We start from the raw sequence: 27,811 nt of genomic DNA, 5'->3' as shown, positions 1-27,811 counted from the left end.
AGATTCACCTGCCTTTGCCTCCAGAGTGCTGGAATTAAAGGCGTGTGCCACCATCTTCTGTCTAGGATGGCTTTTATAAAAACAAAACCAAAATGCTACCAAGGTTGTAAAGGAAAAGCAGCACTTATATACTGTTAATAGAATGGAAATTAGTCCTGATATTACAGAAATCATCATAGAGGTTTCTCTAAAAACTAAAGATAGAATACTGTATGGTCCAGCTGTGTCAGTCATGGGTAGATTAGATGCCCCCAAAGCAGCATGCTGTAGAGATGCCCTCGTAGCCATGAATGTGATGGTATTGTTGGAGGAATGTGTGTGTGTTTCATTCAGCCATAAAGAAGATGGAAATATTATTTCAAGAAAGTGGATAAAATTGGAGAATGTCATATTAAGTGAAACAAACCAGAAATATAAATATCAGTTCTGTTTCAACAAATGTGGAAACTTCAAAAAAGGAGAAGAAGAAGGAGAAGGAGAGGGAGAGGGAGAGGGAGAAAAGAAAGAGAAAGAAAGGAAAAGAAAGAAAGGAAAAACAAAACGAGAAAAGGACCTGAAAGTGGAAGAGGAACTTTAGCAAACTGTGTTGGGGTTGGAAAAGGAAAGAGGGGTGGGGGGCGGATGACATGATCGATACAAGTTGATGCATGTATGAAAATAGTGAAGTGAATCTCATTAATGTACACCATTATTGTGTTAGTAGTTATAATAAAATGAAAAATTTCTAATATAACTTACCCAAATAAGTGAATAAATATACTTCCAAGAGATTTTATTCTTTTTCCGTGTTCACCTCACTCCAGGGTGACAAGATGTCACTGATTTTGCGCATTTGGGTGATCTACCTATATAAACCTGCCTCCTGCTTTCTCCATTGCTAGTTAATGGTTTATTGTACACCTTCTTAGTTATTTCTTGCCATCTTATTTTCTGGGTTCTAACCTTGTCTTGCTGCTGTTGCTGCTCTTACATCATTTGTTTGTTTTTAAAATCCTGTAGTGATATTTCTGTGTTTGGGAAGGAACAGAGGCCCACAAGTGCATTTAACCTCCCGTCTTATAGAAATATCAACCATTGTTCTTCACGAGTGTGTTTTCTATAATAGTGGCTGTTCCAGCTGCCTGTTAATACAGGAAATGGCACTGTGTGTGTGTGTGTGTGTGTGTGTGTGTGTGTGTGTGTGTGTGTGTGTGTGTGTGTTTACAAGTGTGTGTTCACACACACATGTGAAATAGAAAGGATTATTGTGTTTGGGAGAGACAGAGTCTAGATTTAGTTCTCTCTCAAAGGCCTTCCCCATAGCCAGGCTGTAGCATGATTCTTAAAAGTTCTTATTAATAAAGTCAAACCCGAGGCCAGTTATTAGGGTGAATACTGGAAGGTCAGAGAGACAGAACAAGCCACAGCTATCTCACCTTGCCAATTCCTCAGCTAGTCCTGTTTCCTCAGACTGGAAGCTTCTGTGTCTTCATCCCAATGGCTCTCAGCTGAACTGCTGCTTCAAAGCCTGAATGCTTAACCAGCCACATGCTTAACCAGCCAAATGCTGCTAGTTTCTGGTCCTCACGCCTTATATATCTTTCTGCTTTCTACCACCACTCTCTGGGATTAAAGGCGTGTGTCACCATGCTTGGCTATTTCCAATGTGGCCTTGAACTCACAGAGATCCATAGGGATTTCTATCTCTGGAATGCTAGGATTAAAGGTGTGAGTGCCACCATTTTCTAGCCTTTGTATCTAGTGGCTGTCTGTTCTCTGACCCCAGATAAATTTATTAGGGTACACAATATTTTGGGGAACACAATACCACCACACCGGGTGGTGGTGGCGCACGCCTTTAATCTCAGCACTCGAGAGGCACAGACAGGCAGATCTCTGTGAATTCGAGGCCAGCCTGGTCTACAAAGAGAGTTCCAGGAAAGGCGCAAAGCTACACAGATATAATGCCTCACAGAGAGAGACACACAGGAGCTCTTGGATCATGTCATCCCACAGTGTTTCTATGGCAGCACACCCCTTACTTCAGGGTTTTCTATGTATGGATAGATGCTGAAAGGAAGCCAGCACTCAGGAAGTACTTGGAAATTTCCTTTGCTGGTATCTGTTTCTTTTCCCGTTTCTGTGACAAAATACTCCGACGGAAGCAACTAAGAAGATAAAGCATTTGGTCTTGCTCACAGTCCTAGTCAGAGGGGTCAAAGCATCAGGATCTTGACCCAGATGTTCACAACAAATCAACAATTAGGACCAGAGAGCAATAGGTGCTAGTCTCACCACATTACTATGGTCCCTTATACAGTTCAGGATCCCTGCCTGGGGAATGGTGATGCCCACAGTGAAGATGGCTTTTCCTACCTCAGTCAACCTAACCAAGACAACCCCTTACAAGGATGGCAGGAGCCCATCCCCCAGGGGGTTCTAGGTCCTAACTTGTTGACAACTAACACTAACCATCCCAATATCTCAGGACTTTTGACTACGTGATTTTTAGCTTGTGTTCTGATCTGTATTTGAAATCAATTCATGTATAAATATGAGACCCTATATTAATTTAGCTGAAATTTTAGATCTACAGAGTTTCATCCTTCTATAACATTTTTATGATGTATGGCACTCCCTCTGTTTTATTACTCAGCCCTTCTCCGTTTAAACAATTCTTTAAGATATACATAACATGAATTTACCATAAGAGTCACTCTTATTTACATGTATATTTATTTGTTGAGAATTTCATATGTGTAAAAATATATTTTTTATTTTTTAATTTTTAAAATAAAAATGAACTCAAAGACATTTTTGTGGACCTTAAGCTTTCTTTAAGCATTTTTTGTAAGAATCATTTTTAAATGACTCATTCATTGGTATTAAGTACATTCATAATGTTATACAGCCATCACCAGCAGACATCTCCTTACCCTCATCTTGTAAAACTTTATCAGACAGTAACTCCTAATTCCTCTTCTCTTCAGCCCCTCACCACCCATGGTTTACTGTCTGTCTGTCTTTGTGGTTTTGACTTCTTAAGTGGAATCACACACAGTATCTGTCCATTTGTGATTGGCTTGCTTCACTTAGCATCCAGTCTCCAAGGTGCCTTCACCTTGTGTCAGAATGCCTTTCCCATTCAGGCCTGAATAATGTTCCATTGTACGTGTTTACTACATTCTGTTTATCCATCCATCCACGGATGGATGGGCCCTTGGTTGCTTCCATGTTTTAGCTGTTGTGAACACTGCTGCCATTAAACATGAACATTATACAGCTTCCTCTTTCTGAGCACATTTTCATTCCTTTTTGGCTTTGTACTCAAAAGGGAATTTATTTTTTTCTGGCTTGTGATTCTATTTTTGAATTCCTGTAGAATTGCCACCCTGTTTCCTACAAGGCTGTGTTACTTCATACATTGGTTAACATTCTTAAAGATTCCCATATTTCCAGACCCTTGCCACCACACTTTTGTTGGCTCTGTGTGTGTGTGTGTGTGTGTGTGTGTGTTAGTCTCTTCTACCTTTGAGTGGCATCCCCCTAATGGTTACTGATGCTTAATAATGCTTCATGAATTTATTGGCCATTTGTAGGTCTTCTTTGAAGAAATATTTAAGATCTTTGCTCATTTTTAAAATTGTGTTGTTTGTCTTTTTGTTACTGTGTCTTGGAAGTTTTCTGTATATTCCATTTAGTGGTCCCTTACCAGACACGTGATTTATTGATGTTTTTCTCCCATCATGCCATTTGCTGTTTTATTGTGTTGTACTGGTATTTATTTTGTGGCAAGTGTTTTAAATTTTCAAGAAATCCCATTTGTGTATTTTTTTCTTTTTTCAGTCCAAGAAGAATAAAACCCAATGCTGTTTGATTCAAGTGAACGCTTTATAATCTGAGCTCAGGACAATGCTCTTCCTGAACACTAAGATGCTGTAATAATAGACTTGTATTTAAATATGTATACATCTTGCTACATTGTAACAGAGTTAACTGCGAGTCGTATAGAAGTTTGTTAAGCGATAGGTATGGCCTCCTTTAAAGCATCGTTTGGGGAACCTGACTTAAAATTGCAGAGACTTGCTCTTTCAGCTGGAGCTGGGCGGCTCTCCAGCCTCTTTCTGTCATGATAAGGTTGAGAAGCAACTGAGATTACAAGCTGCCGTTGTTCCTCAGGGTGAGGATGAGCACATGGTGACTCACTTTTTGCCAGAGTACCTAGGACAATGCCAAACTTGAAGGAGTCAGTAATGTCCCTCTCCCCTCACACTGTGACATGTGTACACCTGTCCGCTAGCATAGACCTGCTTCCTTATAAATCTGACTAATTTTTGTCTTTAAAAATGTTACATCATAAACATGAACTATTTCTGTTGCTCTTGGTTACCTCCCAGAGGATGAAAGTAGGTTCCTGTTGCTGAAGACACCATACACTTTGGATACAGGATTCAGGGGATCTGAGCTAGATCTAACTTGAAAGTCTTTTTCTTGTAGTCTAGCTTTCATGGTACCAGAAGACACCAAGCAAGCCTCTAAGGGAGTGTCTTAGTTAGGGTTTCTATTGCTGTGAAGAGACACCATGACCACAGCAACTCTTACAAAGGAAAAGATTTCATTGAAGTGGCAGCTTACAGGTCAGAGGCTTAGTCCATTATCATCATGGCGGGGAGCATGGCAGCATGCAGGCAGACATGGTGCTGGAGGAGCTGCTGCATGGTGATATGCAGGCAACAGGAAGACTGTCTCACTGGGTGTGGCTTGAGCATATATTAGACTTCAAAGCCCGCCTCCACAGTGACACGCTTGCTCTGACAAGGCCATACCTACTCCAACAAGGCCACACCTCCCAATAGTGCCACTTCCTTTGGGGGCCATTTTCTTTCAAACCACCACAGGGAAGAAGTAACCAATAATCCTCCCCAGCTATGATCACTATGAATCACAGTAACAACCAGCATGACACAATATTCCAAAGTGTGCAATGGTGGCATTCACATCTTGGTAGTAGCCCACAGCTATCTAATTGGATATAAGGCCTGCTCAACAAGAGGGGAATCATGCCTGGTACTGGAAACCTAGCCACTACCTCGGGCTAGGAGAGTAATGGATCTTGGAGAAAAACATACAACTGCCACTTTACTCAAGCAGCATAATCCATAGCTACATTATAAATATTTATCCTTATACCCACAGAGAAGTGGTACATTTTACCATCATGAAATAAATCCCTTTGCAGCATATGGAAGCCATTACAGGAAACTACAGCCGATACAAATGCAGAGAATAAGTGACTGTGTGGTTCCCGTCCCCAACTGATGTATCTCCAACACAACTCCTGCCTCTAAGTTTCAGGGATCAGAGCAGAAGAGGAAAGAAGAACAGGAAGGGTTCTGTGAGGCTGCATCTCCCGGAAACGTCAGAGAAGCTATACCTATGACTCCATCAACATGGCTGTCTAAACAAGACTTGAACAAGGACAGTATCAATAGAGATGCTAACAAGGGAGGGAAATTCCATGGGGTCCCAACTCTAGACAAAGAATTGAAGGCAACTAAGGAATGCTGAGGTCAGGAGAAATAGTCTTCCCCAAGGAAGAAGCCCCAATTGGTTATCTAATACCAACTGGTCAGTCCTGAAATCAAATGCATACAAGTAACATTATGTGGAATGTGTAGGTTGCATCTGTATATACTGAGAAGTACACATACATACACACCTCCTACAATAAAAGAAAAAGAGTGAATTTGAGAAAGAACCAGGGAAGAATTGAAGAGAAGAAAGGAAAGAGAAAATGATGCAATTATATTCTAATTTCAAAAAAAAATAACCACAACAATTATCACATTGAAAGGGGAAAACTATAGTCTTCCAGCTACTTGTATTTTATTATATGTTAAAAGTATAAAATAAAACACAGCCTACAGAACCAGCTTATTAAAGATCACTCCCCCACCCCTGCCCCAAATGTTCTTTTTTTAAAAACCGAGGCAGCTGACTACTAGGAATATTCTGTATCACTCATTTTCGGGCCTGAAAAATTGCATTTCTTGCTGGAGAAACTCCAAGGACCTTCAGTCACCAAGTCAGAGTATGAATCATACCGAACTATTGGCAATGGTGGGGGTCACAGCAGAGTGTGTAATGGACAGAAGCCATGGTGAGCAGACTTCATGTGAGATCCCTTTGTAGCTGGCTGCAGATGACTAAGTGAAAACAAAAGTCATTGTGTCACGTGATGGATATGACTGTGGGGCATGAACTGAAGAGAGACAGAGGTTACTGAGAAGGACCTGTTGTTTCTGAATGCCACATCAATTACGAGGAACTATGGCTGACGAGGAAAAGACATAGAAAAAAAAAAATCAAAGCACAGCGTTTAGCGCACAGTCATCCTCTGGGCCACCAAGCTGCTGGTGGATGCCTGCGAGCTGCTCTTTGGTGTGGGGGTGTGACTGCGGGCTGAGCCGAGTGGCAGAGGAGGTGAGCAGCTCAGATTGTGACCTCTGGTGGCAACTGCAGCTTCTCCTTTCCCTCTGCAGCTCAGCTTGGGTGGCGGTAAGCGCTGGCATCTGATGAGCGGGCTTTGCTTTCGGACCACAGCGTGCCTGCCGACGACATGGGTGAGAGACTGTGGGTTGGCTTTTGAATAGCATTCAGCATCTTGTCCTTTCTGTTCCCGACATTTAGAGACGCCCTAAATTCAAAATATAAGTCTTATATTACCTTTGCTGAATGGAAGAGCGGGCGAAGCATCTGGTGAAAATGAAATTACAGTTTTCTAAGGTTGATGTAAGATCTACTTGATTTTTTTGTAGCGGTTTGAGGTCATTAGCCCCTACTCAGCAGTCCTATCATGACTATTAATTTTTTATTAAACCATGGAGTAAATAATTTATTAAGAAACAAAAATCTAATGAAGAAGAATTTATACTGAACTAGTCCTCGCCTTATGCTTTAGCTATTTTCCATTATAAACACAGCACTCATGAGCTTGTACTGTCTACCTCTTATTAAATATATGTGTGGTATTTTTCTTTGCAGCTCTGTTGGATAAGGTCCTTATTTGTTCCGTGGATATTTTTTCAAAATACCAAGTCAGTATGGAGCAACTCTGATTCAATCGGACATTAACTTTTCATTTAGATGCCTGGTTAGGTTGAAATGCTCGACTATTTCATGAACTTGATACATGTAGATAAAACCACTGTAGGATATTCAAAACAAACTGAATCTGTCTTGTTGAAACGGTCCTGGAAAAGTAGGCAGTGGAAATCACTTCTGCAATAAGAAACAGAGAACAGGGTTCCTGTTCACCTAAGACCTTGGGATACTAGGAGCCGGGGGCATCTTCCAGTACTATTTCCAGGTTGCTGTCCGAGATCTCTAAAGAAGCCTGGTTTGCATTTCTGGGAAGTCACAGTGGAGAAACATGGTGAACAGGACAAATGAGTTTGAGAATCCCGGTCTCTGTGAGAGTTGTCACCCTGGCAGGACCCTGGCTCTGACAGAAGAGTGTGGGAATGGTTTGAGGTACGCTCGTATTGCAGAGCAGCAGAGGGCAGATGCAGAATTGGCTGAAAGATTCATCTTAATTCATCATTGACTTTGTAGCCTGTTCAGTTGTCTTCAGAACTAAGTTATCCCACTGTACGACGTATGCCCTTGTTGGGACAAACTCTGAAATACCCTTGCGTTCAGCTGGGCCACGTCCTCACCTGTATCTCTCACATCACACGAGGCTTAATTTGTAGGAGGTAGGTCTGTCTTTTTCCTCTTCCTTTTTTTCTTTCCTGTTTTTAACATTTTTAATTGAAAATAATTTTTTTTCCATAGTCTAACCATGGCTTCCCCTCCCTCATCTCCTCCCAGATCCTCCCCACATCCCACCTGTCCAAACTCCATACCTTCTTTCCCTCTCTCTAGAAAACAGGCAGGCAAATAAAATAAACCACAGTGAAACATAAGAATTAAAAATAAAAGAAGCAGCACAAGACACATACCCCCCCACAGACCCCCCCCCACACCCCACACATACTGAACAAACCCCACAAAAACAAAATCAGAAACTGTGAGACATAAACAAAAGGCCAGTCAGGTAAAAAAAAAAATGCCCCAACAGAACAATATGAAACAAACAAAAACAACATATCTCTAAAAACACCATTGCACTCATTTTGTATTGGCCATCTACTGCTGGGCATGGGGCCTGCCCTTAATTGTGGTTTGTATACCCAGTGAGACTCCATCGGAGAAAATTCATTTTTTCTTTGCAAATGGTTGTCAATTGGAGACAGCTTCTTGCTTAGAGAGGCCTTTCTTAAAGGGATTATTTGAGTGAAATGAATGGAGCCTTATTATCGAATCACAGTGAACATTTTATATGTGAAAGTATGGTGCTTTAGGAACAGATAGGCATACTTTTGTGTGTATGAGTGTGTGTACGTGTGTGTGTGTGTGTGTGTGTGTGTGTGTGTGTGTGTGTACCACACATGTGCATGCATATAGAAGCTAAAGAGTATCATTTCCCAGCTGCTGCTCACCCTGTGTTTTGAGACAGTTTCTCACTGTGTGTGGCTCCCCAGGTAGGCTGGTGTGTCTGGCCAACAAGCCCTGGAGATCTACCTATCTCCGCTTCCCACACAAGCTTGGCTGTGCCATTCATGGCAATGGTTAAGATCCACAAAATGCAAATTCTTATATCAGTGATTTTTAGTGCTTACTTGGGGCCTAATTCTACTTAGTACAACTTTTTTTCCCTGTTTTTGAAGTTTATCGATATTACTTGCTTAGTTTTCTATATGTCTATCTTCAGCTTGATCCCCAATCCTCTAGTATTACATCTCTTCCAGGATGTTGCTCCCATCAGATTTTTTTCTCAGAGTTGTTTGGAGCCGTTTTACAGGAGCGGCTGACCTGTATCAGTTTGGATGGAAGTCTTCTACCTTAGCTACTGTTTACTTGTTATCAAAAAGCCACTTCAAGGAAGAAAGCTCTATTTGCTTCCCAGTTTGAGGACATCCCATCATGAGGTGGGGTCATGGCAGCCCAAATACTTGGGGCTATGGTACAGGATTGTGGGGTAGCTTGCTCCTCTCTGGGCAGATCAGGAAGTAGATGCCAGATAAAAAGTGTAACCAGGCTACCAAGTCCAAATGCCCCCCTCCCGTAATTCACTTAACAGTTGCACAGCCTCTCCAAACAGTGCCATCAGCAGGGTGTCAAGGGTTTACATTCAAAGCATATAGTATCTTTACCCAGCATTCATCTGTCATTCTGGAATTCCCCCTCCCCATCACCTTGTGGAATTAGTTCTGTGTTCTGAATCTCCTGATTCTTGCTTTCCTCTTTTGTTTTAGTAGAATGTAGCCTCTAATTCTCTCTCTCTCTCTCTCTCTCTCTCTCTCTCTCTCTCTCTCTCTCTCTCTCTCTCTCTCTCTCTCATCTATCTATTTACTTTTAGTTTCAGGCTTAAAGACGTGCATCACCATTGCCTAGTGACTTCTAATATCTTTTAAGAAAAGTATTTAGAGCTGGGCGGTGGTGGTGCACCCTTTAATCCCAGCACTCAGAAAGCAGAGGTAGGTGGATCTCTGTGAGTTTGAGGCCAACCTGATCTACACAGTGAGTTCCAGGACAGCCAGGGCTGTTACACAGAGAAACTCGGTCTCAAAAAACAAAACAACACAAAATGTATTTAGAGAATGTGGGTGGATGTCAACTGTCTTTATACTACCTTAATATTGGTGGTTATTAGTTTATATTATTCTTGGTATGCAAGTCTAGGTAGAGTTCTCCTCAACATTTTACCAACTTATTTACTTATTTCTCCCCCATCTCTTTCCCCCCTCTGCTTTTCTTTTTTTTTCTTTCTTCCTTTTTTCCTTACTTTCTCTCTCTCTCTCTCTCTCTCTCTCTCTCTCTCTCTCTCTCTCTCTCTCCTTCTGTTTTGTTAAAGACATAATATTTATACGTCTTTATGGGGTATAGCATGGCAATTTAATACATGTGTATAATGTGTAATAATCAAGCAGGATAATAAGCATTCCCATCTCTTTGTTAATCATTTTTATTTATTGGGAATTTCATGTTCTACCACTCATTTTAAAATCCATCATAGATCATTTTAGTCAATAGGTACTCTACTGTGCCGAGACACAGAAGGAGTTGCTCCAATCCATGCTTTGCTATACCTTGTGGGATTTCATTCTGTCTCCTCTCCCCTCTGACCTGCCTAATCTAGTGACCAGTAATCCCCTCTATTCTTTGAGATTGGTATGTTTGTTTCCCAATGAGTGAGAACATATGGAATTGGCTTTTTCTTTGTCTAGCTTATTTCAATTAACATGATGACCTCCAGTTCCATCTGTATTTGTGTAGGTGACAGAATGTCATTCTTTTTTTGAATGACTGAATAATATCTCATTGCTTATATATGCCACTTAATCTTTATCTATTCATTCATTTGAAAGGCATCTGGGTTGATTCCATATTTTAGTGATTATTAATTGGGTTAAAATAAACTTATGAATGCAAGTATGTGTTTGATATAATTATTTTATCTCTTTTTGATATTATATTTAGTAGTGCAATTACTAGATTGCATGGCCATTCTATTTCCAATTGCAGAGGAGCCTCTACTGTTTTCCATGTGGCTGTACTGGATACATTGCCCCAACATTCTTTAAGAGCTCTCCATTCTCTATATTCCTGCCAAATTTTGTTAATTTTGCCATTCTATTGGAGTAAAGTAGTATCCCATGGTCTCAATTTGTATTCCCCTGATGCCTAGTTAGACAGATCATTTATTCATGCACTTGTTGGCCACTTATATGCCTCTTTTTGAGAGTTACTTACTTAGTTATTAATAGGTAGGTCTTATTTTTTCCTTCTTAAGAAAAATAGTTGTTTTGTTTTAATGTCCATGTTGGGAAATCCAAATATTGGGAGATGGCTCACTCAGTGATCTTGCCACATAAACATGAGGATCTGAGTCCAGATCCATCTCATTCACATAAAAAGCTGGGCACAGCAGCTTATACCTATAATCCCAGTACTGGGGAGGTGAAGACAGGAGCACCCCAAGGCTTGCTGGTCAGGCAGTTTAGTAATCTAGTCAAATAATTGCACTCTAAGTAGTGTGAGAGACCCTGTGTCTAAAAACAAGATAGAAAGCAATTGAACAAAATACCCAACATTGACCTCTGGCCTCCATGTGTGTGCTTACACATGTATATGTACACACCTACACAGACATGAATAAACAAATAAATACATTCTCATTCTCTCTCTCTCTCTCTCTCTCTCTCTCTCTCTCTCTCTCACACACACACACACACACACACACACACACGACAGAGATAGAGAAATTTCATCTAATTAGTGATCTTTTTTACATACTTCTGTCTTCAGCTCAGAGCCTGTTTTCTAGAATCCGGGACTAGGACAAAGCTTTCAGGTCCTCAGGGATGAATTGCCCTTCTGTAGACAATGTCCAATGTTATGCACAGAGTGCTGCCAACTTGGGGAGCTCTCTTGAGCTTTGAGGTTCATGATTTTTTATTGGAGGCTTCATAGTCGAGTCATGATAGGTTGAATCGTTATCAAAAAAGTTTCCCCAAAGCCATACCCCTTTAATTACAGGGTTGGTTGATTTGTCTGCCAGGCTCCATTCTGAGTCACCTCATTAGCATAAACTATCAGATAGGATCTAAGGGTCCTGAAAAGTCATCCCTACTACTTAGAAACCCCCTTGGATTTAGCAGTTTCCTCCCAGGAGCTTGGGCAAACACCAGGTCTCTTTTGGGTAGAATTACCTCCTCCATGAACAGCTGTCTCCCTGCAGGTGTCTAGGTCCACCCATTCCAAAATACTTGAAAGAAAGGGCATGTTGCTTCTTTGTTTTGTGAATTAGTGGCTTAGGATTTAACTTTTGTAAATTAATGAAAGCCATTTATTACTTGTTTATCTAATTTATAGCTTTCAAAATATTGTTTTCTCTCTTATTTTCGATGTTTACTTACTAGAAAAGGCCCTTTTTTGTTTGTAGTTTTTTCAGGTTTTTAGGAAGGAGCAGAATTAGGTGGCTCTATTCAGTTGGCTGCCTCTACCTAGACATTTCCTTAGCAACCTTTTGTAGAATGCTTGTTAGTATTTGGGGAATGTTCATCGAGTTAGCAAACACTTATGAATTGTTGCATTAATATAGATGACTAATGGATGTAGAATTCAGAATGGTCAAAGATTACTCTGCCCTTATGGTCATCTTCTTTCTGACTTTTCACATGGAGTTGAGGAGGGATGGGAATAGCCTCTTCATGTGCTGTCAGGGCTTAAGGACATGGAGACAGAAGAGGATCTTTTCACCTCAATGCTTCTATTTTTACAATGTTTGAATTAATATGAATTACTTTAAAATTAATTTGAAAGAAATTTTAGGACAAGAAAAAAAGTAAAATAATTACATAAAACGGTACTTAAAAATTTTCCACTTCAAGTCTGTGATATTATGATTGTGAACTAATACTAATGGAGAACTAAAAATGGAGGCTTCCTTTTATATTTAATGGAGTAGGTAGGACAGAACACAGAGTCCTCTTAATCACTCTGGTATAAAATCAGTTCTCTCTCTCTCTCTCTCTCTCTCTCTCTCTCTCTCTCTCTCTCTCTCTCTCTCTCCTTCCCTCTCCTCTTCCCCCTCCCTTCCTCTCCCCCTTTCTCTCTCTCCATCCCTCACTACCCCCTCTCTCTCATACACACACACACTCTCTCTCCTTGCATGACAGGCAGTTTTAAGGTTATATTCTGTGTTAATGAAGGCTTTGCCTAGAATAAGGTGTTTTGATTCTCTTAATTTTGATGTTTCATTTCCTTTCCTTGGTAAACAAGGGTCTACCTGTTTCTACCTCTCGTTGATTCTGTCTCATGTTATCTGCTTTCTCCTTTGGAACCCCTTTGTCTGATGTCTGTGACCTGTGCAACTCCTTCCACACCTCACAGTGGATGGCATTCGAAGTCCTTGGAATGAGGTTGCGGTTTCCCTTGTAACCTTTTTCTGGGCCACGCCGATTTCTCACTTCTCTCAATAGCTCTTTGCTGATTTTTCTTACTTCATAATGTAGGGGTGTTTTTTTTAACCTGCTCCCACGAATCCCCCCACCTAGAATCCCTTCACCATCCTTCTATCTTTTCCTATATAAATCAAACTCAGTTTCTTACAAGCCCATCTCAAATGTCACCTTCTCCAGCAAATGGTGCTCTTACCCTTCTTCTGTCCAGTGATTAACACCATTCTCTTGGGGCTTTTACTTTGCCTGTGTGTAGTTGACTATTTCTTGCCTATGTAGGAAGTATTAGTGCTGGGGTGGGGGGTGGGGAGACAGAGATTGTCCCTGTGAAATTATAATTTTTGAGGCTAAATACAATGAGCCATATAAACATAAGATGTTTTACATATAGTTAATTCTCGGTAATGTCAGCTGATTTGAAATGAATCTTAATTCATTTTATTCACATTAATAGCATTGACTAAGTAACAAATACTGATGTCTTACTTTGTATTTTTGAGACAAGGTATGTATGTAGCCCTCTTGGTAGCCCTGGCTGGACTGGTACTCATTATAGAGACCAGAGATCTGCCTGTCACCATGCTTGTCTTGACGATTAGTGTTTTACAAATCCAGTCTTTCTCAAGACATTTTTTTCAAGCAAGAGAGATGTGGCTGCCAATTGCTTAAATGTGACTTTGTCAGCTTGGGATGGGGCTAAAAGAGATGAGTATTGCATGTCATTGCGTCCCATGTACACACTGATGATTGTGGGTGTTTTGTGGCTGATTACCTCCAACAGCCCAGTGAATCTCTGTAACAGGGACTGATTTTGGTCCTGGAAGAAAGAAAACATGAAACATGATGACTAAGCTGGTGGGACTGAGTATCCATGCCTCAGGAGATCAGGGAGGAGGGGGTGAGGAAGGGATTTGATTTATGAAGTGTGGCATTGCTCATGGAAGACACCATGCTCAGCAGAAGGGAGTTAGAGGTGTGGCTGGGGAAGAACCACATCCCATACATGGTATCTGAGTGAGTGGCTGATGTCACCAACCATGTGCCTTGGAGGGAGAGGACATTAAAACAGGAGAAGGGGGAAAAGACCGATAACTCCATTACAGTGTGGCTGTCTGTCCCAGGTCAACATGTCCCCTCCCCAGGTACACTGGGAGTCCGCTTCACTCTGAGATGGCCTATTAATGCAGGAGGAAGGTTAGGACAGTGTCACTCCCAGGAGTCCCAGAAGGAAGAGGCACAGATCATGGTTCTGGAAATTTCCTTTCCAACCAAAGCCACTTTCTCTTTCTTCCCCAAGTTCAAACTTGACTTTCAACTTAGCAGCGGTTCTTTGGCTTAAAGTCATTCCATTTCCTCCATTTCCTATCTGTGGACCCCACAAGAGCCAGAGAGGTAGGCAGGTAGCATGAGTTAAATCTAGGAGATGAATTAGACTCTCATTCATCCAGGTAGGTGATGTTATTTCATTAAGCACTCTACGGACATGCTCTTGTGTTATCTCAGAAGATCCTAATCCTGCTTCCCTGGACTTGGGTACAGGGTATATACTTCTTGAGTTCATTGGTTTTTCCTTAATGCAATCAGATCATGAAGCAAAAACAGAAACAGTCCAGAAGATTTGATTTTTTTTTTTATTTCCAAGTGTCAGTATGAATAGGCTCCAAGATGAGTGGCTATCAGAATGGAAAAGGAGGAAATAAAAAGGGAGGAAAGGAGACATTTTGTTGGGTTGGGATTGATGGAATTATGCCTAACATAATCGCCTCTACTTCTGTTTTGTAACATGTAACATGCAGCAGGCAGATCTGTTAATGTGGCTAAAATTAGTCCCATGGAGCAAGCGTGGACTTAGACTTAGGGTTGGTTTACATGACGACAAGACCGACTCTCACATTGTCCACATCATGGGATCGTCACATGAAAGAAACAGTTTCTCGAGAGAAGAGGGAACGCGCAAGCCCATTCAGTCAGACTGTTCTGACAGCCAGCACACTCCTCTTATTTATCCTGCTTAGGGGCGCTTCGTCTGTGGGAAATATCGTGCGGTTCTTCTGAGCCGTGGCTGGGAGCGCTCTGTCCGAGCACTCATCTCCTTAGGCGTCCTTGTCTTGGCAACTCCTGCCTTTTCTCAGCTCACTCATCACTTTCACTGCTTGTTTGTAAAAGGCCTGCCCATGGCTGCAGTCTGTAATGCATGCATTAGCTTCCAAATAGGGGCTGTGTGCAGCCCTCACTTGAGAGTCAGACCACTAAAGAGCACCAGAGCCGCTGCACCGCTGGCCTGGAGCAGCTGACACTGGCCACGAGCAGAAAGCCAGGGTGGGGAGAAGGAGGAGGAGGAGCCAGAGGCTTAATCCTGAGGAGCAGGAGCATTTGCAGTGAGTACAGTTGGTAGGTCTTGGTTTTTCTGCTCCTTTATTTAAGATAGGAAATCACAGGAGAAAGGAGAGATGGGTGATTGTGAAGGCGGTGGAGCTGGGATCTCTGCCTTTTGATTTGTCCTAAGAAGGCGGTTCTCTTTAAACACATATGTTTAATCAAGTCAAATGCATCCTGGTAGCCTCAGGCTTCAGCTGGAAACTTTCGATTGCTAGAGAGATACCTGTACCGGTCCTTAGTGAGCAATCCGTGGGGGGGGGTTTCTTCTGTTCCCACAGGATAATGAGTAGAGTAAGGTAGGAAAACCTCTCCCACAAACTACCGAGGAAAGCTTTAAGACCATCGCCGCTTTCAGCCTTTGTACTTTGTATATGGCCTCTTCTTTAGGTGTGTGAAAGGGAAGGATTTGATGGATGCTATTTTTAACAGGAGCAGGGATAAAGGGGGTATTATCTCTAATGCTAGGAAGGTGACCACAGACAAGCATTTGATAATGGGAGGCGGGGGAGCCCTTGGATTTCAAATGCTGATTGATCAATCCTCTGTCTTCTTGGTGTCAGTGACAACTCTGGTGGGTACCTGCATGCCCTTGGCCTAAGGTGTCACCTGCACTGTCCTGAGCTATTGTCTAGTGGCTCTTTCTTTTCTAATATCTTTATGACTAGAAGGCATCTCTTCCTTTGTGAAATGTCTTATAAAGGAGAAATGGAGAACTCACAGCATAGAGAAGTAGAGGCTTCTGCTGACTCTCCTATTAGTTCATTTAAGTGGAGTAATTAATTTGTTTCAAAAGCAAGAATGCGTAACCATAAGGGCAGGAAATTCTGCATGAAGAGCATTACCATAGTCTCTGCATGGTTGAAGCTGTTTCTTTGAATTAGGCTGCAAATTTGTCCTTTATATCTGGTGTGATTTTTGTGAAAACCAGGAAATAGAGTCATCTCCCTGGTACTATGTTGCAATGTGAACTCTTCAAATTGAAACTCAAATGTTTATAGCAATTGCTTGCCATGAAAACATGTAATTAATTCATTTATGCTGCTTCCCCAGCTTGCTAAGCATATGACACATGTATTTATTTCTCAGTGGTGGAAGTATATGTAAAGGCAAGCAAATGCTTTAAGCTGAAGTGTGAGCTAGTAAAACAAGGCTTTGTCTAAGTCCTCTGGGTCATGCAAGAATGTTTCTTGCTTGCAGTCTGATTGGCTGGACATTTGTCACAGGAAAATCTTGCTTTGAAGTTTGGCTTTCAGGTCTCCTGCCCTCTCGTCCTGGGAAATGCACACTCTGTCCTCCCCAGACACCTTTCTGTTTAGTTTTCCTGTCCTGTGTGTCCCCTCTACACATATAACCACATCTGTGCTGTTCATCTCAAGTAGAAGGTGCCTAGAGAGGGAGTCCCTGACATGTTTGTTCTTCTGGGAAGAATTAGCAACACCACTATGCTCCATAAAGTACTTTTCTTGGTGCTCATTGAGTTTTTCTATTAGGAAAAGTCAGTTGGTCTATTTGTGTGCTTCGGTATCATGGAGAGCATATTGTCATTGTTACACAGCCCTCAGTAGGGACAGGAAGCCGTAACAACTGTGAACTCCCCAGATCTCCTACTGTAAGCAGTCTCACATTCTTCCAGCTAGATGAGATACTGCTGTTTGTCTTGTTCAGGTCCTTTATTTCTGCAGATGAAATATCTAAGGCTGAGAGATATTGAATAAATGCACCGCACTTGTATGTAGCCTGTCAGCATGTGTGGAAGTGTGGGTGGAGACAATTCTATGGCACGTGGGTGGGCTGATGCTTTAATACATTCTCTAGTCTAAGGTAGGGTATGTATCACTTGGTTTAGGAATCTCACAAAATGGGAAGTCAGAGAGGCAGGTGGATTTCTGAGTTCAAGGTCATCCTGGTCTATACAGCGAGTTCCAGGACAGTCAGGGCTACACAGAGAAACCCTGTCTTGAAAAACAAAACAAAAACCTGGCAGTCAGTAGGTGCCACCCATTAGTTGTACATGAATCTTGGTCAAGTGGGTAACTGTATGTGTATCTGAAGCAGTTCTGTGCACACCCTCTGACTCTTAGTTGTCACTTTGGCTCAGTCTAGTTTCTTAAACAATCACTGTAACATCAGTGTGTTCTCTATTTGGAAACAGATCTGTGCCCTTGAATAGGCAAGCTTTATTAACCTTTGTTATCAGGTTCCTGAGATTTGATATTGGTCCTGTAGAAGGCAGAGAACTGATTAATATTTTAGATGTGTTTTGAGAAGTCAGAATCAGAGCCCTGTGAGGCTGGGGTGTGGCTTGTGAAGGACTGGGATAGTTCAATCTTCCTGGGGTTGGATTCCTTCAGTGAAATTCTGATATCTTTGAATTTTTTATTAGCCAAGTCTAGTGTGATTATTATTTTAAAAATTGGACACAAGGATGCTAAAAAAATATGAGGAGTGTATTTCTCCCTCCTACACCCAATCGGAGAAAGCTGTCAAGTTAACTTGAAAGATGTCTCTATAAGGCAGGCATCAAAGGGGTCAACCAACTTTAGACATGTGTTTTGCCTTTTACAAATAGCTTTGCTTCAGAAAATCCACTGATAAACTTTACTTAACTCAACATTTAGATGTTGAAATTAGGAAAGGGGAGCTAGACACTGTGGTACCTGCTAGTGATCCCAGCACTTGGAGGCAAGATGATCAGAATTTTAAAGGAAGTTTGGGGTACATAAGTCTGACACCAGTCTGCACTGCATGGGATCTTGTAAGAAAGAGAGTTGGGTGGGGGGGAGGAGAAGGAAGAAGGAAAATTAGAGGAGGGAGAAAGGAAGAAAGGAAGGGAGGGAGTCAACAGAGAGGATTATGCTACATATTCTGCAGTCCTGGAAGGCTACTTAAGGAATACAGGAGTAAAGGACTCTTAAGCATTTTTGTCAATTCAGCAGGTCTAGCTATTCCCCATGCTCATCCCAGTGTGGACAGTTAGATGTTGTTGGTCAAACTGGGAGCTGTCTTGATTTAATTTTCCATCTATATTGGTTAGTAGGAATAACTTTGCTTTGGTTAATGTGTTGGTTGGTTGGTGGTTTTTTTTTTTTTTGTCAACTTGAAGCAAGCTAGAGTCCTCTGGGAAGACAGAACCTTGACTGAGAAAATGCCTCTATCAGACTGGCCTGTGGGCAAGTCTTTTTCTTGATGAATGATCGATGTGGGAGGGCTCACTGCCCCTGGGCTGGTGGTCCTGGGTTCCTTAAGAAAGCAGGCTGAGTAAGCCTTGGGGAGCAAGCCAGTAAACAGCATCCCTCCATGGCCTCTGATTCCAGTATTGACTGAGTTCCTGCCCTAATGTCCCTTCATGAAGGACTATCACCTAGGAGGTGAAGTAGGTCTTTCCTGCCCTTCCCTCCCCAAGGTGCTTTGGTCATAGCCTTTGTTAGAGCAATAGGAAGCAAAGCCAGCCACTAAGTGAATATTATGAATCTGAAGAAGTGTGAGCTATTTTCTGATAATCACATTAAATTTCTGAAGTTGTGATCAGTTACTTTATAGTAATGAAAATATAACTTGAATGTGTTTAATTAAAAACAAAACCCTCAAACTCTCAACCTTGTCAAATACACAGAAATCCACTAGCCTTGAGTAGAAGCTGCTCCTGAGACTGAAATAACATCCGTTTGTTATAAACGTAAGAGCACAGGGTACTTCACACTAGACCACTGCCAGAAGGATTTACAGCAGGATCATTGTTAGTAACGAACCTTTATCCTCAAAAGCAGACTTAGTTCACCATGATATACACTTGTTATCCTCAACTCTCTGGTAACTTTTACTAGTACCTGTCAGGACAGTTCATCGCTCTTCAAATTCTAAAAGCCTCTGAAATTTTCAACAGAACCACATTTTATATTAATGTAGCTTGGGTTTAGCATTAACTAATCAGCATTAATTAGACCAATTTGGTATAACCTATTTTTCAGGAAACTGACATTTTAGAATTGCTACATGTTTGTCTGTCTATCATCTATGCATGTATGTATGTATGTATGTATGTATGTATGTATGTATGTATGTATGTAATCTTCAAAATGAACAATATCTGAGACCAGGACAGTGTGTGTGTTTCATAATTAGGACTCTCTTCTCTAGTTATTCATGTATTGAGTGTGTTGGCTTTAGTCAAAATAGTGTTAGGATGTATACATTAGGAAAGCCCCTCAGTCACTGTTTCAACAAAACAGAAATTTGCCCTTCTCTATCACATCAGCAAAGCTGGCCGATGTGGCCGTGGTGTCCGGCTGGATCCTGTCCTTCTCTATCACATCAGCAATGCTGGCCGAGTGGCAGTGGTGTCCAGCTGCATCCATGTCCCTAACCCTGTGCTTCACCATCATCCCCTAGCTGCACCCCAGAACATCTTCTGGGCTGACCTGGAGCTGGACCCCCAGCCCTGGAGTCCACCACACAGACGGGAACAATAGAGGAAACAGAAGGGCAGGAGGGAGGCGTCTTCTAGTTCCGTCAGTTCCTCTAAACGGCTCTCAGAGTGTCTACAAAGCTCTTCCACTTCTCATTGGCCAGAACTTGACTGCAGGGAAGGCCATAGCTAGCTACAAAGGAAAGGAGGACTGTAGTTCTGAATTCTGGGCAGGAATATTCACAGCTAAATCTCAGGATTTTGCTACTAAGGAATGGGGGGAAATGGGTATTTGGGGAGATGGTACCACCATGGTTTTGTGTCACATACTGGGTCTTGGGGCTACAATGTAGAAAATCAAAGCACCTCTTTTCTGTTTTTGTTATGAGCAATGGTTTCTTAATTTAGAAATCTGCCTTTATTTAGAAACCCTGTTTCTTCTGGGAAGTATTGTGGCTTTATTTGGCAATCTTGTCTGACTTTGCTTTCCTATTTCTTTCTGCCTTTCAGCTGTTTTGGAAAGAAGTAAGGCTTAGATTTCTCCATGTTAACCATGAGCGTGACACTGTCCCCACTGAGGTCACAGGACCCGGATCCCATGGCGACTGATGCCTCCCCCATGGCCATCAACATGATGCCTACGGCGGAGCAGGAAGAAGGAGAGGCAGAAGAGGCCATGAAGGACATCGAGGTTGAGCAGCAGTATGGAAAGCCACCCCCACTCCACACGGCAGCGGACTGGAAGATTGTCCTACACTTGCCTGAGATTGAGACCTGGCTCCGGATGACCTCGGAGAGGGTCCGGGACCTGACCTACTCAGTCCAGCAGGATGCAGACAGCAAGCACGTGGATGTGCATCTGGTGCAGCTAAAGGTAAGGCAAGCTCTCTGGAAAGAAATCTAGAAGCGCCCCTGGTACCTTATGACTCAGTTCTGTAATGGCCAATGAGGAGGAGTCCAAGGGGAAAACAAGGTGACAGGTTTGAAGCCTTTATTCTTGATGGTCAACACAAATCGTTTCTCTTCTAATTTTACTACATAGGCCAGTCATCGAGAGCAAAACAGGCCTTCGGGGACAGAGCAGAGACAAAGGGGAAGGGAGGGCCCTTTTGTTCAGTTTCACAGGAATCAGCTGTGGAGAGTGAAAGGCTCTTATAGACGAGTACAAAGGCTTAATGAAAGACTCGTGGTAGACTGTCACGCTGTGCCAGTGAGCGGGTCACGTGATTAGTACCTTTGACTGAAGCTGATGCGGTCTTTGAGGCCAGCAGTGGTTTCTACCCTGGTGGGAAGGGCAATGTTCTCCTTGTAGAGTGATCTTTCACCCGAAGACACTGCACCATGCAGGAGAAAGGAGCTTTTTATAGCAGCCCATCTAATGTCAGGCGTTTGAAAACGTCTGCGGCTTCTGGTGACCTCTTGAGAGTGTCACAGCACAGAGGATTGGAGGTGCTAGCGAGAGTACAATTAAACAAGGGACTCCAAAAATATAGACCGTGACTTCTACCCTGCAACAGCCTCTTCTCTCTCCCAGGTCCCTGAGGGGAAAAGTACATAGCATATTCGCCTTGTATAAACTTCACGTTAGATGGGGTCCTAAGGAAGATTCTTTTACCAAAGGCTGGTTCATCTTAAATGACATAATAAAAGGCTAAACAGATTCTTAGATCTTAACCCTGAAATGATTTACAGGCTCTAACCACCATAGAAGAAAGATGCACAGTTGAGAGAGAGCATGTTTCTCAATGCTCAGAGTGGATCTGGCTTAGACTTTTCAGATTGGTGCCATAGATCCTGTGCCTGAAATCATGGTTACATTCCTACTGTTGTGATAAAGCACTGTGACCAAAAGCACTATGGGGAAGAGGGGATTTATTTCAGCTTACAACTCTCAGGTCACAGTCTGTCACTGAAGGAAGTCAGGGCAAGAACTCAAGGCAGGAACCTGGAGGCAGGAGCTGGTCAAGATGCCAGAGAGGGATGCTGCTTACTGACTTGCTCCCCATGACCTGTTCAGCCTGCTCTCTTATAGAACCCAGGACAACCAGCTGAGGGATGGCACCACCCTCAATGAGCTGGGTGCTTCCCCATCATCAATCACTAATTAAGAGAATGTCCTACAGGCTTGCCTACAGTCAGATCTTATGGAGGTATTTTCTCAATTGTGATTCCCTCTTTATTCACATAACTCTAGCTTGTGTCAAGCTTGTGACCAGAGACCAGATTGCTGCATTAGTGTTAAGACGAGTTCAGAAGGAGAAAGAGGTGTGAGACAGGACAGGGGAAGGAGTGAGAAAAGGGAGAGAGGGGAGCATGTGAGTGAACAAGTGTAAGCAGGATAACCATGATGCATTGGTAGCCGCTCCCCAAGGGTGGTATAGGCCTGGGATCTTTCTCCTTCCTTCCACAGTTTCATGGGAAGAGCTCACCAGGGTGGCAGGGATTTGGCTGGAAGCAGCTTCAGCAAGATGCCTGGCCCTGCTAGCTTCCTCCAGTGGCAATTGCGAGTTATTGTGACTGGGTTCAGAAATAGTTTATTCAGAGGAGTAGTCCCTGGGCATCTTGGGGTCAGAGTAAACTAGAAGTTAGGGGACACTCCTCCACCCTGCTCCCTCCGGTGCTGAGCCAGTGTGTGGCTTCCATAAGTTAATGCAGGGTTGAGCTTGTACAGAGCCAGCTGTTACCTCTTAAATCCTTCGCATTTACACGGGACGTTGGTAAATGCTGCAAGAGAATGGGAGGGGGTGGACATACCTTTAGAAGACTCAGCTAAAAGCACTATTTACGTTTAAATGGTCTTAAAATACTCATTTGCCACCAACTTCATTTACTTAGATCAATGGAAGCCTACATTTTTAACTCAGAACAGGAATGTAAATTTTTGTGCCGTGAATGTCTAGTTGTATTTACTGTTTGAAGAACCTAGGGAGATCCGCTCTTCTCACTGTGCTTGAATCAGCAGGCTTCTCTTATCTGTCTCTGCTCTACCCCAGGGTGTGGGTTGTCTTCTCTGCTGAGAAAAGAGCTGCAGGATGTGTAAGGTCCTCACAATGGGCATCTGATATCAGTCAGTGACTGTTCAGTGATGGACTGGAATCGCCAGCCTTGATTTTGTTCTATGATTTCTGCTAGCGCTTCTCTGAGCGCTCGTTTCTGGTTACTTAGCTAATTCCCTGTCATGTTCTCAAGTTTGTGTGACAGTGGGGACCTTCCCCAGTGAAGCCCAGTGTCAGCTGCAGTCAGTGTGTGTGGCCTCGACTTCAGTCCGGTCCGTACAAAGGGCTTCCTTTTGAATCTCAATGCGCTTATACAATTTCCTCCTTGATGACATAACATTTCTTCTTTCTGTGAAATTTTGTTGCGTTTAAAAATTAAAACGTGTCATCTTTTTGCACTCTGCATTAATTCAAAATAATAAAGGGAGCTTAGCACGGTGCCTTAGCAGAAATTTAAGAGGTCAGTTTTGTAAAGCAGCTCCCAGATGAGATTTGTGGCAAAGCAGAGGGACAGGTCCAACTTGGGTGAGTTGTCCCTGCTTCACATTCACTGCTTTAGTTAGTCACTCAATTTATCAATTTACAGTGCAAAGCCATCATCATGGGCTGGGAATGCTTAGCGACCACCTGGGTGCAGAGAAATTCCAGTGCTGTGTATCTCCACTGATGCAGTAAGCCAGATCAAGCTGAATTTAAAATAAATAAATAAATAAATAAATAAATAAACAAACAAAAAAAAAAAAAACAGGTTTATTTGAGCAAAGCAATTCCCTGGTGAGTTCCCCAGTCCCAGAGATCCAGGCTGGAGAAGTCACGCGCCTGAACTAAAAGCAGGGAGCTTATACAGCCTGTAGGCAAGGAGTGATGACGTGTCTGCCACAAGCTGGGTTTGTGCCCAAGTGTGGTCAAAAGCTGAAGGCTTTAGATGGGGACTTGGGCTGCTGGCAGCTTCAGGGGAAGAGCTGCTACAGCCACCAAGAATGTGGAACTGGGCCTTTTGGTGTCTTGTCTTTGTTGGAGGTTCTCTGAGAGGGTGGGATTTGGAGAGCGAGGAGTGGGGCTTCTCAGACCACGCAGGAGCTGCAGGAGTGAGCTGGAGGTTCCAACCGAACACCAATGTTCCCCAATGCTGCAGACCCCAGCTTCTTACCTACCTTCTCTACTTGCAGGCGTCTCAAGGTGGAGATATCCACTCAATCACTCTTAATCCTCCCCTCGTTGTTCCAGTTATGGTAAAGGGGCCATTTTTTGCCTAGTGAAAGCAAGACTTTCTACCCACACACGCATCTCTATCGACAGGGAACCCATTCCCCAGACGAGCCCTTGGCTCAGTCACTGCTGCCTGCAGCCAGCCTACCAGGCCATGCCCTTGCTTGCCTGGATACTGAGAGCCTCTTAACTAATCATGCTTCCTCTTAATTTCACCGCCCTAGCAGCTCATTTCCCACTTGGGAGCTACGTTTTGAAAGATATCCATCAGGATACGCCATTCTCTTGCTTCAGAGCTCTTCCTTTGACTCATCACTGCCTAGATCTCTGGCATGATGCTTCCCACTTTACGCTTATCTTTAAGGCTCCAGATACACCGGAAGACATGTCAAGCTAGTTCTTGCCTCGTCGCTTTCCTTGTTCCTTTCTCCTAGAGACTCTTTCCCCATCATTGCATGGCTGACTTGATCCTCATCAAGCTGTTGGCCAGAGGTACCGCCAAGTTCTAACATTTCTATGGGAGAGGAAGGGGCAGAGGTTGGGAACCAGGAGGTGAGGCCTACTCTTGTGCTTGGAGAAGGAAATAGACACCTAAGCATCTCATTGTCTACTAACCTTGCACTGCCTTTACAGTTCTTGTTTTAAGTCATTTCTACATGGTCTTCTCTGCTATTATCTTAATGCACACTTTTGAAAAACTTCATTGAAAAAATGGTTTTGGAAAATGTTCACAGTAGCCTTTACCAATGGTTATATATTAAATTCTTAGACCAGCAATTCCTGATGCCTATTCTTAAAACAACTACCTCCTTCTCCTAGATATTATCTAGCCACTATCTCATTTAAAAATTTTTTTTTTATTTTATGCAATTATACCACTTATTTGCTTTTTGTACCAAATGTCTGGCTTTCTATTATCCCTGTTGCTTAGGACAGGCCAGGGCAGTAAGTATGGGACCGGGGCTAGATTGGTGAGTCCAAGTCTTTACGTCCAGTGCCTCCTCATGTTTTGAAAAGCGTATGGGAAATGTGCTTGTTCTATAAAGACTGAATGCAGACAAAAACATCGGGCAAATCAAGGCCCAAGTCTGTTTGGGGTATTGTTCTCCCATCAGAGAGAATGTGTGGGTGTATCTGAAGTCTCAGGGAAATGGATGGCCTGGGGAATGTGCCCAGAGATTCTCTGGTAGGTGCCTATGCTTGCAATCCCCTTCTGTTTGACTGATTAATTGGCAATTATTTTGATCAGTAAATACACTTTCAGGAGCTGAAGAGATAACCCAGTCAGTAAAGTGCTTGTCATGAAACACATGAGGACCTGTGTTCCATCCCCAGAACCCATGTGAAAATCTTAGCACAGTAGCATGCACTTGTAACCCCAGTGCTGGGACACAGGACAGAGACAGCAGATTCCCTGGGTCTTGCTGGTCAGTCAGCCTCGCCTAATCTGTGAGCCTGAGGTCTTTGTTAGAGACCCTGCCTCAATGAATAAGGTGGGTGGCTTCTAAGGAACAACACCCATGGCTGAACACTAGCTTCCATGTGCATGCATACACAGGAACATGTGCACACATATGAATGCATACATACACACAAAGTAATGTTCAAATCTTTTACTCTGACACTCACTTTCTTCTCCCTCCCCCTCCCTTGCCCCTTCCCCTCCCCCTGCTCTTGTGGTCTCAGAACAAACACAGGCCCGCAGGTTCTTTGCATCCATCCCCAGCCCTCCTCTTATTCTCTAAAGGTGACTTGGTCTGTGGTCACTGTGTTGATCTTAAAGTTTCTCTCTCAGACTCCACTTGTCTCAGTCCTTGTCCTATTGCTGGGAATAGACACCACAACCGTGGCAATTGTTATGAATGACAACATTAAATTGGGGCTGGCTTAGTTCAGAGGTTCAGTCCATTGTCATCACGGCAGAGAGCATGGCAGGCAGGCGTGGTGCTGGAGAGGCAGTTGAGAGGTACATTCTGATCTGCAGGCAGCAGGGAGGGAGGGAGGGAGAGAGGGAGAGAAAGACAGAGAGAGAGACAGAGAGAGAAAGAGAAGGAGAGTGGGTCTGGCTTGAGCATTTGAAACCCCAAAGCCCACTCCCAATGACACACTTCCTCCCACAAGGCCACACCTAATCCTTCTCAAGTAGCACCATCCCTATTGACCAAGCATTCAAATCTATGACCCCACGAGGGCCATTCTTATTCAGACCAACACTCCACTCTTACCTCCCTTATTTCCAAGTTCTAGGGGACATTTGACTATAAGCTCCAGAGTGAGCTGATTATTACTACAAAGTTTCCACAGGGGAGTGATGGCTGCTGCAATTGAAAACAAAACAAAAGCAACCTTAAGATTAAAGAAAAGTCTCAGGAAAACGGACTTAAACTAAATCCTTTCTCCATTATTTTTAAAACCGAACACACCCTCGGCATATTTTACGTTCTACGCTCCAGATAGTCCCTAGGAAGAAGTATGAGAAGCAGCTGGACCAGTTTTGCAAACTCGCCCTGCCTGCCGCACAGTGGGAGGCAGTGCTACTCAAGAGAAGCAGACCGAGAACCTTAAAGCATGCCCATCTTAGCTGAGCCCTCGGCTGCATGCACGGTTTGGGAGCTAAACAGGCCAAGTGGGCACCTTCCCAGGGAGAAGGCTGTCTGTGTTCCAGGAGACATGATAGCGGGGACAGGCAAGACCTGGACTAGCTGGAATAAGTGACGGAGCATATAAGTAAACAGAACTCGGGAAGTGACTTAATTGGAATTAATTCCTGGCTTTAAATTCTTCTTGAAACCCCACCCCGTATGATTTGTGTCTCTGTGATTTTCAAAGCTAGAACACTGGATAACATCTCTGTTTACAAGATGTTCTGACTGGGATGTCTGTGACATCTGGGAGTTAATCCAGACACCCACGAGCTCACATGGGGTCTGGGGTGGGGGCTGCTGGGAAAAGGCTTGTATTCTCTCCACAGCTGGAGTTTGCACAGATGTGCCTGATGGTCTAAAGATGGTGGAAATGTAGGGGTAAGGGAGGAGCTCCCAGGAGAGGACTCATGGCCATCGTGGAGCTAAAGGGTGTGCCAATGTGACAGAGAGGAAGAGCAGTGCGGGTTATGGCACCCAGTGTTTGTTATGATATTGTTTGCTAAGCAGGAGGTTCAGGCGGATAGAGCCAAGGTGCCCCCACTGTGGGTGAGAGACAAAGATGCCATGCAGACAGCACTCAGTGAAGAGTTTTATTTGGAGGTGGAGGAGAGGGAGAGAGAGAGGGAAAGAGAGAGATAGAAGGGTGAGGGGTTCGAGAGGTGGGCACCTCCTTGGAGGAAAGCAGAAGGGAGGTAAAAAGGGGCAGAGTTTTCCCTTAAGAGTAGGCTTTACGTCAGGGCATAGGGTGATGCCAAGGGGCGGGATCAGACTATTAACAGTGTTCCCAGTCCTGGAACAGAGCAGTGGGAGCCGTAACTAGTGAGAGAAAGAAGCCAAGCGCAGGGTTCAGGTGACTTCCTGAGTGGCTGAGGTACAGAGGGAAGAACATTCTCCATCTGCTGTCACAGAAGCGTAACAAGACAGCTTTAATCAAGATGACGGCAGTGGCCTGGAGGTGACAGCTGGGGAGTCCAGGGCATTAAATCCACCTCTGAGAAAACACAGCAGATCTTAAATGAGATAGGAGAGAATGACTTTTTTTTTCTGTAAAAAATAGACATTTTCCTTTTTGTCTTTTCAACCACTATTTTCCCAGAACTAACATTTCAGTCCATTTAGCAGGTTGAGAAC

At 43.2% G+C, this 27,811-nt stretch overlaps 1 protein-coding gene across 6 annotated transcripts in view; it reads left to right on the top strand.

Moving 5' to 3' along the window:
* Positions 1–27,811, top strand: part of Akap6 (A-kinase anchoring protein 6) — a 504,011-nt gene that overhangs the window by 143,498 nt on the left and 332,702 nt on the right. For 4 of the 6 annotated variants that reach the window (XM_076550667.1, XM_076550669.1, XM_006975274.4 and 1 more), the window contains one exon: positions 20,341–20,704. In XM_076550667.1, coding sequence (XP_076406782.1) covers positions 20,375–20,704 — 330 coding nt within the window. In that variant the 5' untranslated portion in view covers positions 20,341–20,374. Of the gene's footprint in view, positions 1–6,486; positions 6,603–15,403; positions 15,438–20,340; positions 20,705–27,811 lie in introns of those variants that run through there. The other 2 variants (XM_076550668.1, XM_076550670.1) reach the window with 2 other exon arrangements.

This window comes from Peromyscus maniculatus, chromosome 14, assembly GCF_049852395.1.
Source record: "Peromyscus maniculatus bairdii isolate BWxNUB_F1_BW_parent chromosome 14, HU_Pman_BW_mat_3.1, whole genome shotgun sequence".
NCBI lineage: Eukaryota > Metazoa > Chordata > Mammalia > Rodentia > Cricetidae > Peromyscus > Peromyscus maniculatus.
Note: the sequence above shows the minus strand (reverse complement) of the source record. Positions and strands in the feature narration are given on the sequence as shown.